Here is a 13413-nt window from a genome sequence, read left to right on the forward strand (position 1 = left end):
GCCAGGGGGGAAGAAAAAGACTATTAAAAAGTTTCTAGGGCTTCCCTGGTGGCGCAGTGGTTGAGAGTCTGCCTGCCAATGCAGGGGACGCGGGTTCGAGCCCTGGTCTGGGAAGATCCCACGTGCCGCGGAGCGGCTGAGCCCGTGAGCCACAATTACTGAGCCTGCGCGTCTGGAGCCTGTGCTCCGCGACAAGAGAGGCCGCGATAGTGAGAGGCCCGCGCACCGCGATGAAGAGTGGCCCCCGCTTGCCACAACTAGAGAAAGCCCTCGCACAGAAACGAAGACCCAACACAGCCATAAATAAATAAATAAATAAAGACTTTCTCTATTAAAAAAAAAAAAAAGTTTCTATTGGTATTGTCATGGAGCAGCAATTAGGGGTTGTAATAATAAATGAACACGTGAGGCACACGTTGAAAATTTGACATGCTTTATAAATGCCAAGTCATAATAATGATGTCACAAGGCTTTCATTTTCAAACTGTCTTAATTTCATTCTCAGTTTGAGATTGCAGATTACTGTAGTTAATTATTGGGCCAGAGTGAAACCTTAAATCAGATTTCCATTAAAGTGCGTGACTGCAGCAAATTACTTTGCAGGAGGAGAGAATGGCATTGTCTCTGGCGGTGTGGGGTCTTCCCATCACTCCTGGTGGTGATTTCCTCTTGGTGCTCCGTGATACGCCACATGTCCTAAATGATCCCATGTCCCTGAGCTACACAGCGTGTGTACTTCTGTGTCTTGCTGCTCTTGTAAAAATTCTAACTTCTTTGTTAGTATCACTCAGACTCTTTTTCTCCTCTCTCTCTCTCTCTCTCTCTCTCTCTGTCACATTCTCTCATGCTGCCTCTCTCACTGCTGGTCTTTCTCACTCTCATGCTCTCACATGGTTGCTCTATATTTCTCATCTCATGTTTGCTCATGCATTCACTCCTCTCTCTGTCCCTGTCTCCTTTTCCCATCACTCCCCCTCTATCCCTGAGGGAGGTTTTCAAAGCTTGTCTTCACCCAGCTCTGGGAAAGGAAGGAATAAGCCAAAAGAACCAAGTTCCCATCCCTGGCCTCTAGTGCCTGCCACTCTTTACCTCACCTGGATTTTCTCAGGTTACTTCCCCATTCAGCCTGTAGGTCCTGAATGAACTAAGTTGGGTGACAGCTCTGCCTTCATCCTGGCTGCCCTCTTTTACCTAAGTTCCTGCTCGCTCTTTCTCTTTGTCAACTGGAACATCACTTCTTCCAAAACGCCCCTCTCGCTACAGCAGTCTGTACCACTGGTGGTGCCCTGGTCTTAGCTCCGTGAGACTAAGGAGCCAGGATTGTAATTGCCAGTTTGCTGGTCTGCCTTGAACTAGTCTTTGAACTCTTTGAGGGCAGTGATGACCTCTTATTCATCTCCATATCCCAAGCACTTAACTCTGTGCCTGGTTTGGGAGATGGCCATTAAGTGTCTATTGAAATTAATTTAATCCATTCACTCTTGAAACCATTATTTATTAGGTGATTACACTATGTCATGGATTGTGCTAGCTGCTTATAAAAAACTCCTGTTGTAGAGGAGCACAAAGGTGACCCACCCAGGGTGTTGTATCTTGGGCATGGGGATACAGGGTGAGAGGTGAATATACTACATTGGAGAACAGTTGTCCTTTTTTCAGCACACCTAACAAAGCCACCTGTTCATCCACCATTGGAAAAGAGGGCTTTTCCTTGGGTTCAGTACCAGTTGAAGTGGTTGGCTCACTTTTAGGTACACGTTGTTGTATGAAGAGTATCTGTATTGGTCAGATGCTCGTTAAACACGATGAGATACTGACATGGAAGACTCATGGGAACTGATACTAAACGAGGCAATACCAGAATCACAGCTCATATCTGACACTTGCTCCAGGGTATACATCTACTGAGAAGCATTGGATCACAGGGTCAGGGGCATCTTCCTGCCTCTTGTGCCTCACTCCTGCCTATGTGGATGACTTCACATATGCTTGCTGTGTGTGGTGTGCCTACTCTATAGAACAGTCATACTGTTGTAGATGGATTAAATAGAATAATTCACCCTAACTTGACGACACAGGAAAGCTTCACTGAGAAGTTGTTGACATCTGAACTCACCCCTAAGGAATGTGCAGGTTGCACCATGGCAGAGGTATAGAGGAGCCACTATGTACTTTACTAGAAAGCTTAGTTCTTCTACAAAAACTGAATGAGCCTCAGCTCTTTCTGAGTTTCTCTCTTGGACCCTGTGGAGTCATTATTGCTCTTGAGTGGTTTTTGTCTTCCATTTTTCTGGCAAGCTCCTCTCCATCCCACAGCTATTTGAAAACTACTGCTGTACCAGGCCTCAATACTAACAGCATTTAATAGCCATCATTAGAAAGCAAGCTTCTGCTTACCAGTCAGCCTGCTGTGAATGGTAATGGGAGATTTCTTTTTTGGGAGTAGCTCCAGTGTCTAATTGGTTTGGAAAATATTGCTCATCTATTTTATTCTTAAAACATTACCTTTTTACTGAACTTCAATAAGTTTGTGTTTCTGTTATATTCAAATTCAACATAGCTGCAGTCTGCTGAAAGGTTTTCTTCTTATACTTGCTGTCTAGGTAACCTGTCCACTTTCACCATTGCTTGTTGAAATAAATGCATGTGTAAATATCCATTAGGTACCTTACAGGCATGTAGTAAGCATCTCACATGTCTTATTTAGGCCTTTCAACAACTTTATGGACTAGGTACTATTATTCCCATTTTATAGATGGGGAAACCATGTTTGAGACAGGGTATGGCCCGTGCCCAAGATTCCAGCTCTAGCAGCTGGCATGAATGAAGAATCAGTAGGCAATCTAGAGGCTGACTTTGAGCCTTACCACTGCTACTTGTTAGCTGTGTAACACTGGCACACATCATGTGAATTTTCTGAATGGCTTTATCAGCTATAGAGGGCTAACCCTCACTGTACTTACTGTACTGTAAAGCAGGGATCAAAATTAAAAATGAGGGTTCATGTAATGGCACTTTTTAAAGAGTTAAGTGCTGAACAAATGTAAGGTGTCCTTTTCTCATATGTTTTGTGTAGTTAACTTAGCATATTGAAATAATGGGATTTAAAAATGGCATGCAGCACACACATATATGCTTTGCAATTAGTGTAGCATAATTTAATTGTGACTCCATTGTTGGAATTTTGATGCCTCCAGCTTGATGAATAGCCATTATCTGTGGGTGTTATCAATTAATCTAGGTAATGAATTCTCTTCATTATCTCGTTCTTCATGTTAATTATACAGGATTTTCTTATACCTATTTATCAAGTCAGGGCAAGTACAATTTTTTTGGCCCACACGCCTTTGAGTATGGAATATGTACAAGCAGATTAACATGATGGGTTTAAATTTACATTTCTGAAAAATTCTAGTCAGTGGCTTGGCTTTTCTTATATCCTTATAGTGTGAGCTTGTATCTTTTTATTTTGGGGGTCTTTTTTTTAATCAAAAAGGTCATTATCTAAGATAATTAAGCTATCTCTGACTTTTGAGACTACACCTCTAGCATATCAAAGAGGTATTAAGGAAGCATAGAAAAATTGGAATTTTTACCTAATAATACAAAACAACAAATAATTAATGTTACTAGTTTTGAAATATTTTATGAGGTACCAGGACAGGTAAAAATTCAAGTATAAACCATGGAGGGAAAAGACGTAACTACATGAAATTTTAAGTGGCACTATTCATAAATAACATAACATCTTAACATATGTTACATCTTACAGAAAAACCCAAACGAACTTTCTGGCCAGCCCAATATAAGGCACAGCAGAAGACAGTGTATAAGAAATGAGTGGTGGGGGCTTCCCTAGTGGTGCAGTGGTTGAGAATCCGCCTGCCAATGCAGGGGACACGGGTTCGAGCCTGGTCTGGGAAGATCCCACATGCCGCGGAGCAGCTGGGCCCGTGAGCCACAATTACTGAGCCTGCGCGTCTGGAGCCTGTGCTCCGCGACAAGAGAGGCCGCGATAGTGAGAGGCCCGCGCACCGCGATGAAGAGTGGCCCCCGCTTGCCGCAATTAGAGAAAGCCCTCGCACAGAAACAAAGACTCAACACAGCCATAAATAAATAAAAATAAATAAATAAATAAAATTTAAAAAAAAAAAAAAAAAAAAAAGAAATGAGTGGTGACTGAATTCATTTTGAATTCAGAGAAGTGATTGATAGGATAATCTGGGTTAATATGTTATATATTGTTATATATTGATAATGTTATATATTGATAATGTTATGTATTGATATTTATTAATTAAATACTAAACTTTAACTTCAGCATTTTCTGGGTCTTGTTTTATAGTTTATATTCTGTGTTTTTTTAAAAAGATTATTATTTTAATTGTCTCTGTTGTTTAGCCAGTTATTTGGGGGAATGTTGACTGTCAGCATTTTGATGGGCACCTTCCTGTTTTTTATTTCAGGTTGAAGCCATCCTAGTCAATATTTTTGGTGGAATCGTCAACTGTGCCATCATTGCCAGTGGGATCACCAAAGCCTGCCGGGAGCTGGAACTCAAGGTGCCGCTGGTGGTCCGGCTTGAAGGTGAGTTACTGTAGATTTCCACAGTGCCCGTTCCCCCCTTCTTCAGGGTCAGGTGACCAGCATGTTCTGCATTCACACACTTCCTGAGACAACAGAAGGAAACACTGCATTACATAAGATGAAGCAAATGCAGTACTTCTCTGAGCTTTTACTCTGCATTGCAGCTCTCCAAGAATGGCACATGTTATGAGTCTCCAGATTTTCCAAACATATTCCAGGGTGGAGCCCTTTTATTATGAATCATACCATGAGATTAGTGTTCTGGGAAAAACACGCTGAGAAATGCTGCTCCAAGAATTTTTCATCATGAGACACCAAGGGTTCTCAGACTTTTTGGTCTGAGGACTCCCTACTTGTTAAACTGGAGAACCCCAAAGATCTCTTGTTTATTTTGGGTTATATCTGTTGATATTTATTAATTTATTTAACTGATTAATAAGTTAATGTGGTAAGAGGAATAACTACTTGGAACTTTTTAAATACTCATTTTTTAAATAATAAACTTTTAATTTTTGTATTATATATTTTATATGTAAATATATATACTATATAATTTATGAAGAAGTAAATATATCTTTTTAAAAGTTTAGTAAGAATAGCAGCACTGTTTTATGGCTTTGCAAATCCCTTTAATATCTAGCTTAATATTTGCTTCTGCAAGAGATCTGTTGCAATATGCTGTTTTGGTGGAAGTATATGAAGAAAATCTGACCTCATAGAGCTATGTATCTGGAAAACAGAGCAGTTTTTAATAATCATTTCATACAATTCTGAATATTATTCTTTGATACTACACTAAAACCTGTAACAGTGTCTTTATTACAGATAAGTTTTAACGTAGAATCTGAAACTATTTCAATGAACTTTTTTTTTGAATTTTTAAAAATTTTTATTTATTTATTTTTAACATATTTATTGGAGTATATTGCTTTACAATTGTGTGTTAGTTTCTGCTGTATAACAAAGTGAACCAACAAATACATATACATATATCCCCAAATCCCCTCCCTCTTGCATCTCCCTCCCACCCTCCCTATCCCACCCATCTAGGTGGTCAAAAAGCACCGAGATGATGTCCCTGTGCTATGTGGCTGCTTCCCACTACCTATCTGTTTTACATTTGGTAGTGCATATATGTCCATGCTACTCTCTCACTTTGTCCCAGCTTACCCTTCCCCCTCCCATGTCCTCAAGTCCATTCTCTACGTCTGCGTCTTTATTCCTGTCCTGCCCCTAGGTTCTTCAGAACCATGTTTTTCTTTTTTTTTTATAGATTCCATATATATGTGTTAGCATACGGTATTTGTTTTTCTCTTTCTGACTTATTTCACTCTGTATGACAGACTCTAGGTCCATCCACCTCACTACAAATAACTCAATTTCGTTTCTTTTTATGGCTGAGTAATATTCTGTTGTATACATGTGCCACATCTTCTTTATCCATTCATCTGTTGATGGACACTGAGGTTGCTTCCATATCCTGGCTATTGTAAATAGATCTGCAACGAACATTGTGGTACTTGACTCTTTTTGAATTACGGTTTTCTCAGGGTATATGCCCAGTAGTGGGATTGCTGGGTCGTATGGTAGTTCTAATTTTAGTTTTTTAAGGAACCTCCATACTGTTCTCCATAGTGGCTGTATCAATTTACATTCCCACCAACAGTGCAAGAGGGTTCCCTTTTAACCACACCCTCTCCAGCATTTATTGTTTGTAGATTTTTTGATGATGGCCATCCTGACCAGTGTGAGGTGATACCTCATTGTAGTTTTGATTTGCATTTCTCTAATGATTAGTGATGTTGAGCATCCTTTCATGTGTTTGTTGGCAATCTGTATATCTTCTTTGGAGAAATGTCTGTTTAGATCTTCTGCCCATTTTTGGATTGGGTTGTGTTTTTTTTTTTTGATATTGAGCTGCATGAGCTGCTTGTGTATTTTGGAGATTAATCCTTTGTCAGTTGCTTCATTTGCAAATATTTTCTCCCATTCTGAGGGTTGTCTTTTCATTTTGTTTATGTTTTCCTTTGCTGTGCAAAAGCTTTTAAGTTTCATTAGGTCCCATTTGTTTATTTTTGTTTTTATTTCCATTTCTCTAGGAGGTGGGTCAAAAAGCATCTTGCCTGTGATTCATGTGATTTATGTCATAGAGTGTTCTATGTTTTCCTCTAAGAGTTTGATAGTGTCTGGCCTTACATTTAGGTCTTTAATCCATTTTGAGTTTATTTTTGTGTATGGTGTTAGGGAGTGTTCTAATTTCATTCTTTTACATGTAGCTGTCCAGTTTTCCCAGCACCACTGATTGAAGAGGCTGTCTCTTCTCCATGGTATATTCTTGCCTCCTTTATCAAAAATAAGTGCATAGGTTTATGTCTGGGCTTTCTATCCTGTTCCATTGATCTATATTTCTGTTTTTGTACCAGTACCATACTGTCTTGATTACTGTAGCTTTGTAGTATAGTCTGAAGTCCGGGAGCCTGATTCCTCCAGTTCCTTTTTTCTTTCTCAAGATTGCCTTGGCTATTCGGGGTCTTTCGTGTTTCCATAGAAAGTGTGAAATTTTTTGTTCTGGTTCTGTGAAAAGTGCCATTGGCAGTTCGATAGGGATTGCATTGAATCTATAGATTGCTCTGGGTAGTATAGTCATTTTCACAATGTTGATTCTTCCAATCCAAGAACATGGTATATCTCTCTATCTGTTTGTAGTATCTTTAATTTCTTTCATCAGTGTCTTATAGTTTTCTGCATACAGGTCTTTTGTCTCCTTAGGTAGGTTTATTCCTAGGTATTTTATTCTTTTGTTGCAATGGTAAATGAGAGTGTTTGCTTAATTTCTCTTTCATACTTTTCATCATTAGTATATAGGAATGCAAGAGATTTCTGTGCATTAGTTTTGTATCCTGCTGCTTTACCAAATTCATTGATTAGCTCTAGTAGTTTTCTGGTAGCATCTTTAGGATTCTCTGTGTATAGTATCATGTCATCTGCAAACAGTGACAGTTTTATTTCTTCTTTTCCGATTTGGCTTCCTTTTATTTCTTTTTCTTCTCTGATTGCTGTGGCTAAAACTTCCAAAACTATGTTGAATAATAGTTGTGAGAGTGGGCAACCTTGTCTTGTTCCTGATCTTCATGGAAATGCTTTCAGTTTTTCACCATTGAGAACTATGTTTGCTGTGGGTTTGTCATATATCGCCTTTATTATGTTGAGGAAAGTTCCCTCTATGCCTACTTTCTGGAGGGTTTTTATCAGAAACGGGTGTTGAATTTTGTTGAAAGCTTTTTCTGCATCTTTTGAGATGATATGGTTTTTCTCCTTCAATTTGTTAATATGGTGTACCGCATTGATTGATTTGCCTATATTGAAGAATCCTTGCATTCCTGGGATAAACCCCACTTGATCATGGTGGATGATCCTTTTAATGTGTTGTTGGATTCTGTTTGCTAGTATTTTGTTGAGGATTTTTGCGTCTATGTTCATTAGTGATATTGGCCTGTAGTTTTCTTCTTTTGTGACATCTTTCTCTGGTTTTGGTATCAGGGTGATGGTGGCCTCATAAAATGAGTTTGGGAGTGTTCCTCCCTCTGCTATTTTTTGGAAGAGTTTGAGAAGGATAGATGTTAACTCTTCTCTAAATGTTTGATGGAATTCACCTGTGAAGCCATCTTGTCCTGTGCTTTTGTTTATTGGAAGATTTTTAATCACAGGTTCAATTTCAGTGCTTGTGATTGGTCTGTTTATATTTTCTATTTCTTCCTGGTTCAGTCTTGGAAGGTTGTGCTTTGCTAAGAATTTGTCTCTTTCTTCCAGATTGTCCATTTTATTGGAATATAGTTGCTTGTAGTATCTCTCATGATCCTTTGTATTTCTGTAGTGTCAGTTGTTACTTCTCCTTTTTCTTTTCTAATTCTACTGATTTGAGTGTTTTCCCTTTTTTTCTTGATGAGTCTGGCTAATGGTTTATCAGTTTTATCTTCTCAAAGAACCAGCTTTTAGTTTTATTGATCTTTGCTATTGTTTCCTTCATTTCTTTTTCATTTATTTCTGATCTGTTCTTTATGATTTCGTTCCTTCTGCTAACTTTCAGGTTTTTTTGTTCTTACTCTGATTGCTTTAGGTGTAAGTTTAGGTTGTTTATTTGAGATGTTTCTTGTTTATTGAGGTAAGATGGCACTGCTATAAACTTCCCTCTTAGAACTGCTTTTGCTGCATCCCATAGGTTTTAGGCCGTTGTGTTTTCATTGTCATTTGTTTCTAGGTATTTTTTGATTTCCTCTGATTTCTTCAGTGATCTCTTTGTATTTAGTAGTGTATTGTTTAGCATCCATGTATTTGTATTTTTTTTAGTTTTTTTCCTGTAATTGATATCTAGTCTCAAAGCGTTGTGGTCAGAAAAGATACTTGATATGATTTCAGTTTTCTTAAATTTAGCAAGGCTTGATTTGTGACCCAAGATACAATCTATCCTGGAGAATGTTCCATGAGCACTTGAGAAGAAAGTGTATTCTGTTGTTTTTGGATGGAATGTCCTATAAATAGCAATTAAGTCCATGTTGTTTAATGTGTCATTTAAAGCTGTGTTTCTTATTTATTTTCATTTTGGATGATCTGTCCATTGGTGAAAGTGGGATGTTAAAGTCCCCTACTATGGGGCTTCCCTGGTGGCGCAGTGGTTGAGAATCTGCCTGCCAATGCAGGGGACATGGGTTCAAGCCCTGGTCTGGGAAGATCCTACATGCCGCGGAGCAACTAGGCCCGTGAGCCACAACTACTGAGCCTGCGCGTCTGGAGCCTGTGCTCCGCAACAAGAGAGGCCACGATAGTGAGAGCAGGCCCGCGCACCGCGATGAAGAGTGGCCCCCGCTTGCCACAACTGGAGAAAGCCCTCGCACAGAAACGAAGACCGAACACAGCCACAAATAAATAAATAAATAAATAAATAATTTATTAAAAAAAAAAAAAAAAAGTCCCCTACTATGATTGTGTTTCTCTCAGTTTCTCCTTTTATGGCTGTTAGCATTTGCCTCATGTATTGAGGTGTTCGTATGTTGGGTGCATACATATTTACAATTGTTATACCTTCTTCTTGGATTGATCACTTGATCATTATGTAGTGCCCTTCTTTGTCTCTTGTAATAGTCTTTATTTTAAAGTCTATTTTGTCTGGTATGAGAATTGCTACTCCAGCTTTCTTTTGATTTCCATTTGCATGGAATATCTTTTTTCCATCCCTTCACTTTCAGTCTCTGTGTGTCCCTAGGTCTGAAATGGGTCTCTTGTAGACAGCATATATACGGGTCTTGTTTTTGTATCCATTCAGCCAGTCTATGTCTTTTGGTTGGAGCATTTAATCCATTTACGTTTAAGGTGGTTATCGATATATATATATGTTCCTATTACCATTTTCTTAATTGTTTTGTGTTTGTTATTGTAGGTCTTTTCCTTCTCCTGTGTTTCCTGCCTAGAGAAGTTCCTTTAGCATTTGTTGTAAAGCTTGTTTGGTGGTGCTGAACTCTTCACTTTTGCTTCTCTGTAAAGGTTTTAATTTCTGCGTCGAATCGGAATGAGATCCTTGTTGGGTAGAGTAATCTTGGTTGTAGGTTTTTCCCTTTCATCACTTTAAATATGTCCTGCCACTCTCTTCTGGCTTGCAGAGTTTCTGCTGAAAGATCAGCTGTTACCCTTATGGAGATTCCCTTGTATGTTATTTGTTGCTTTTCCCTTGCTGCTTTTAATATTTTTTCTCTGTATTTAGTTTTTTATATTTTGATTAATATGTGTCTTGGTGTGTTTCTCCTTGGATTTATCCTGTTTGGGACTCTATGTGCTTCCTGGACTTGATTGATTTTTTCCTTTCCCATATTAGGGAAATTTTCAACTATAATCTCTTCAAATATTTTATCAGACCCTTTCTTTTTCTATTCTTCTTCTGGGACCCCTATAATTCGGATGTTGGTGCGTTTAATGTTGTCCCAGAGGTCTCTGAGACTGTCCTCAATTCTTTTCATTCTTTTTTTCTTTATTCTGCTCTGCAGTAGTTATTTCCACTGTTTTATCTTCCAGGTCACTTATCCGTTCTTCTGCCTCAGTATTCTGCTATTGATTCCTTCTAGAGAATTTTAAATTTCATTTATTGTGTTCTTCATCATTGTTTGTTTGCTCTTTAGTTCTTCTAGCTCCTTGTTAAACGTTTCTTGTATTTTCTCCATTCTATTTCCAAGATTTTGGATCATGTTTACTATCATTACTCTAAATTCTTTTTCAGGTAGACTACCTATTTCCTCTTCATTTGTTTGGTCTGGTGGGTTTTTACCTTGCTCCTTCATCTGCTGCGTTTTTCTCTGTCTTCTCATTTTGCTTAACTTGCTGTGTTTGGGGTCTCTTTTTCACAGGCTGCAGGTTCGTAGTTCCTGTTGTTTTTGGTGTCTGCCCCCAGTGGGTAAGGTCTGTTCAGTGGGTTGTGTAGGCCTCCTGATGGAGGGGATTGGTGCCTGAGTTCTGGTGGATTAGGTTGGATCTTGTCTTTGTGGTGGGCAGGACTGCATCTAGTGGTGTGTTTTGGGGTGTCTGTGAACTTATTATGTTTTTAGGCAGTCTCTCTGCTAATGGGTGGCATTGTGTTCCTGTCTTGCTAGTTGTTTGGTATCGGGTGTCCAGCACTGGAGCTTGCTGGTTGTTGTTGAGTGGAGCTGGGTCTTAGCGTTGAGACAGAGATCTCTGGGAGAGCTCTCGCCGATTGATATTACGAGGGGCCGGGGGGGGTGGTCTCTGGTGGACCAATGTCCTGAACTCGACTCTCCCACCTCAGAGGCTCAGGCCTGACACCCGGCCAGAGATCCAAGACCATCAGCCACATGGCTGCTAGTGTTGGAGGGTCTCCTGTAGAGGCAGGGAGCAGCTGTGGCTCACCGCAGGGACAAGGACACTGGCAGCAGAAATTCTGGGAAGTACTCCTTGGTGTGAGCCCTCCCAGAGTCCACCATTAGTGCCACCAAAGAGCCTGTAGTCAATGAACTTTTTATGCTCTGTTATATTGAAATCCATTGGTCTGTCTTGCACAGTAAGTGGATTTTACACATGCATGATTTAATCATATGGAAAATTTTGGATTATGCAGATCTTCCAAAGGTTAACACATTTCAACATACAATATCAAAAAATTTACATCTGTTAATATCACACCATTATCAGAAAAGCTTCTAAGTATTGAGAAGCTGTCAAGGTGGTAGATGCTACTTTTCCAGAATTCTGATTTTCATTTGAAAATACAAATTTTTCTTGTAATCCGCAGAATGCTAAGCTGTTTTCCTTGAAGTGGCAGACTTACTTCACCCATTTTTGAGAAAATGTCTGCCATGTATCTAAGTCTGAACAACCATAGTGTGCTCTTCACTCTTCCATGGAAAAGTGGGTGGTTTAGCTCGCTACTCAGTTATACAAATACTTTGCCTCAGAACAACCATCATAGTTTAGTATGCAGCAGAGTGCCTTTTGTATGCTTCCCATTTGATCACACAGAATATTAGAAATATGTATACTCAAGGGTTGAGATTTAATACAATTAATTTTTTTTTTTTTTTACTCTTCATTAAGAACATTCTTACTCGAAAGTGGCAACTTTTCCTTGTGAATGTGAGGTGGTGAAAAATAACATGAATAACTAGTACAGATTCATGCTGCTTGATCCCATGGTAACATGCCCACAGTTTTACCTTCAATTACTTTTGCTTCATCAGGGCAGATTATTATTACTATTACTACTACCACCACTACTACTACTACTACTACTTTAAAAGTAGTTCTTACATCAGGGACCTCCCCCAGGGTTCTGTAAGCCACACTTTGAGAACCACTAGAGTAGAGAAGTGAAAATAGACAGTTTAATATGAAAACTATGCAAAAGTCCTGTCCACATCGTCAACAGATTCAGATTACAGTGATCAGGCAGCCCCTTGGATAAACTTCTGGAGTATCATTTTGGGGACAGCTTGATTTCTCCAATTACCATGCTGGTGCTGTTATTCCCTAGAGTCCTTCTTCTCAAGATAAAGTCTAGGGATATTTTGACACTACTGTGTAGCCCTGTCTTCCTTTGAAGTCAAGCCTCCAGAACAGCTACAGTCCATTTTTCTCTGTTTGCTTCTTTCTTTGTGTCTCTTTCTTCTCTCATTCTCTGCCTCCCTGAGATTCTCCACCTCACAAACTTAGATGTGTACCATATGGACTTAATAGAAGTAATGATCACAAAAGAAAAATGAAAATAGGAGGGGCTCCAGTTGGCAAAGTTTAATATGGACATTAAAACATATGATTGAATTAAAAGTTATTAAAAATGTAAATGCAACATAATTGATCCAATTAAAAATAATTTCAGTGAAAGGGAAATGATTGGTAAGGCTGCACTGTAAAGAAAATTCATCAAGGAGTTGATGGGTTTATCAATGTAGGTATATAACTCTGATTAAAATGTTGATCTCAGACTGTTTATTAAAATGTTGATCTCAGACTGTTTTCAGGGTCAAAGTGACCAGTGAGCCTCAGGTTGTAAAAGTCATCTCTTCTTGTGTTCTGAAAGGGGAGCAGGTCTCCATAAGCAAATCATACTAGTGTCTATCACTTGGAAATGACTAGAAACTAGCACATGCTATGGTGGACTTATTCTGTCTAGTGATCCTCCCTGTAACTCTGTTGTCAGCAGGGACCCTTAGTTATAATACTAGCTTGTAGTATACTCCTAGAAAAGAAAGTTACCTCACTTTTAATTTTTCCCAAAAGATTAAAAGGAGCACTTCTCTTATTTTCACACTATGCTTATTATTCCAGAAG

The 13413-nt window shown here is 39.0% G+C and overlaps 1 protein-coding gene across 4 annotated transcripts in view; it reads left to right on the plus strand.

Moving 5' to 3' along the window:
• Window positions 1–13413, plus strand: part of SUCLG2 (succinate-CoA ligase GDP-forming subunit beta) — a 259242-nt gene that overhangs the window by 229297 nt on the left and 16532 nt on the right. For 2 of the 4 annotated variants that reach the window (XM_007192418.3, XM_007192419.3), the window contains exon 10: window positions 4467–4587. In XM_007192418.3, coding sequence (XP_007192480.1) covers window positions 4467–4587 — 121 coding nt within the window. Of the gene's footprint in view, window positions 1–4466; window positions 4588–9212; window positions 9239–9284; window positions 9356–13413 lie in introns of those variants that run through there. The other 2 variants (XM_057555235.1, XM_057555236.1) reach the window with 2 other exon arrangements.

Source organism: Balaenoptera acutorostrata, chromosome 10 (assembly GCF_949987535.1).
Source record: "Balaenoptera acutorostrata chromosome 10, mBalAcu1.1, whole genome shotgun sequence".
NCBI classification, from domain to species: Eukaryota; Metazoa; Chordata; class Mammalia; order Artiodactyla; family Balaenopteridae; genus Balaenoptera; species Balaenoptera acutorostrata.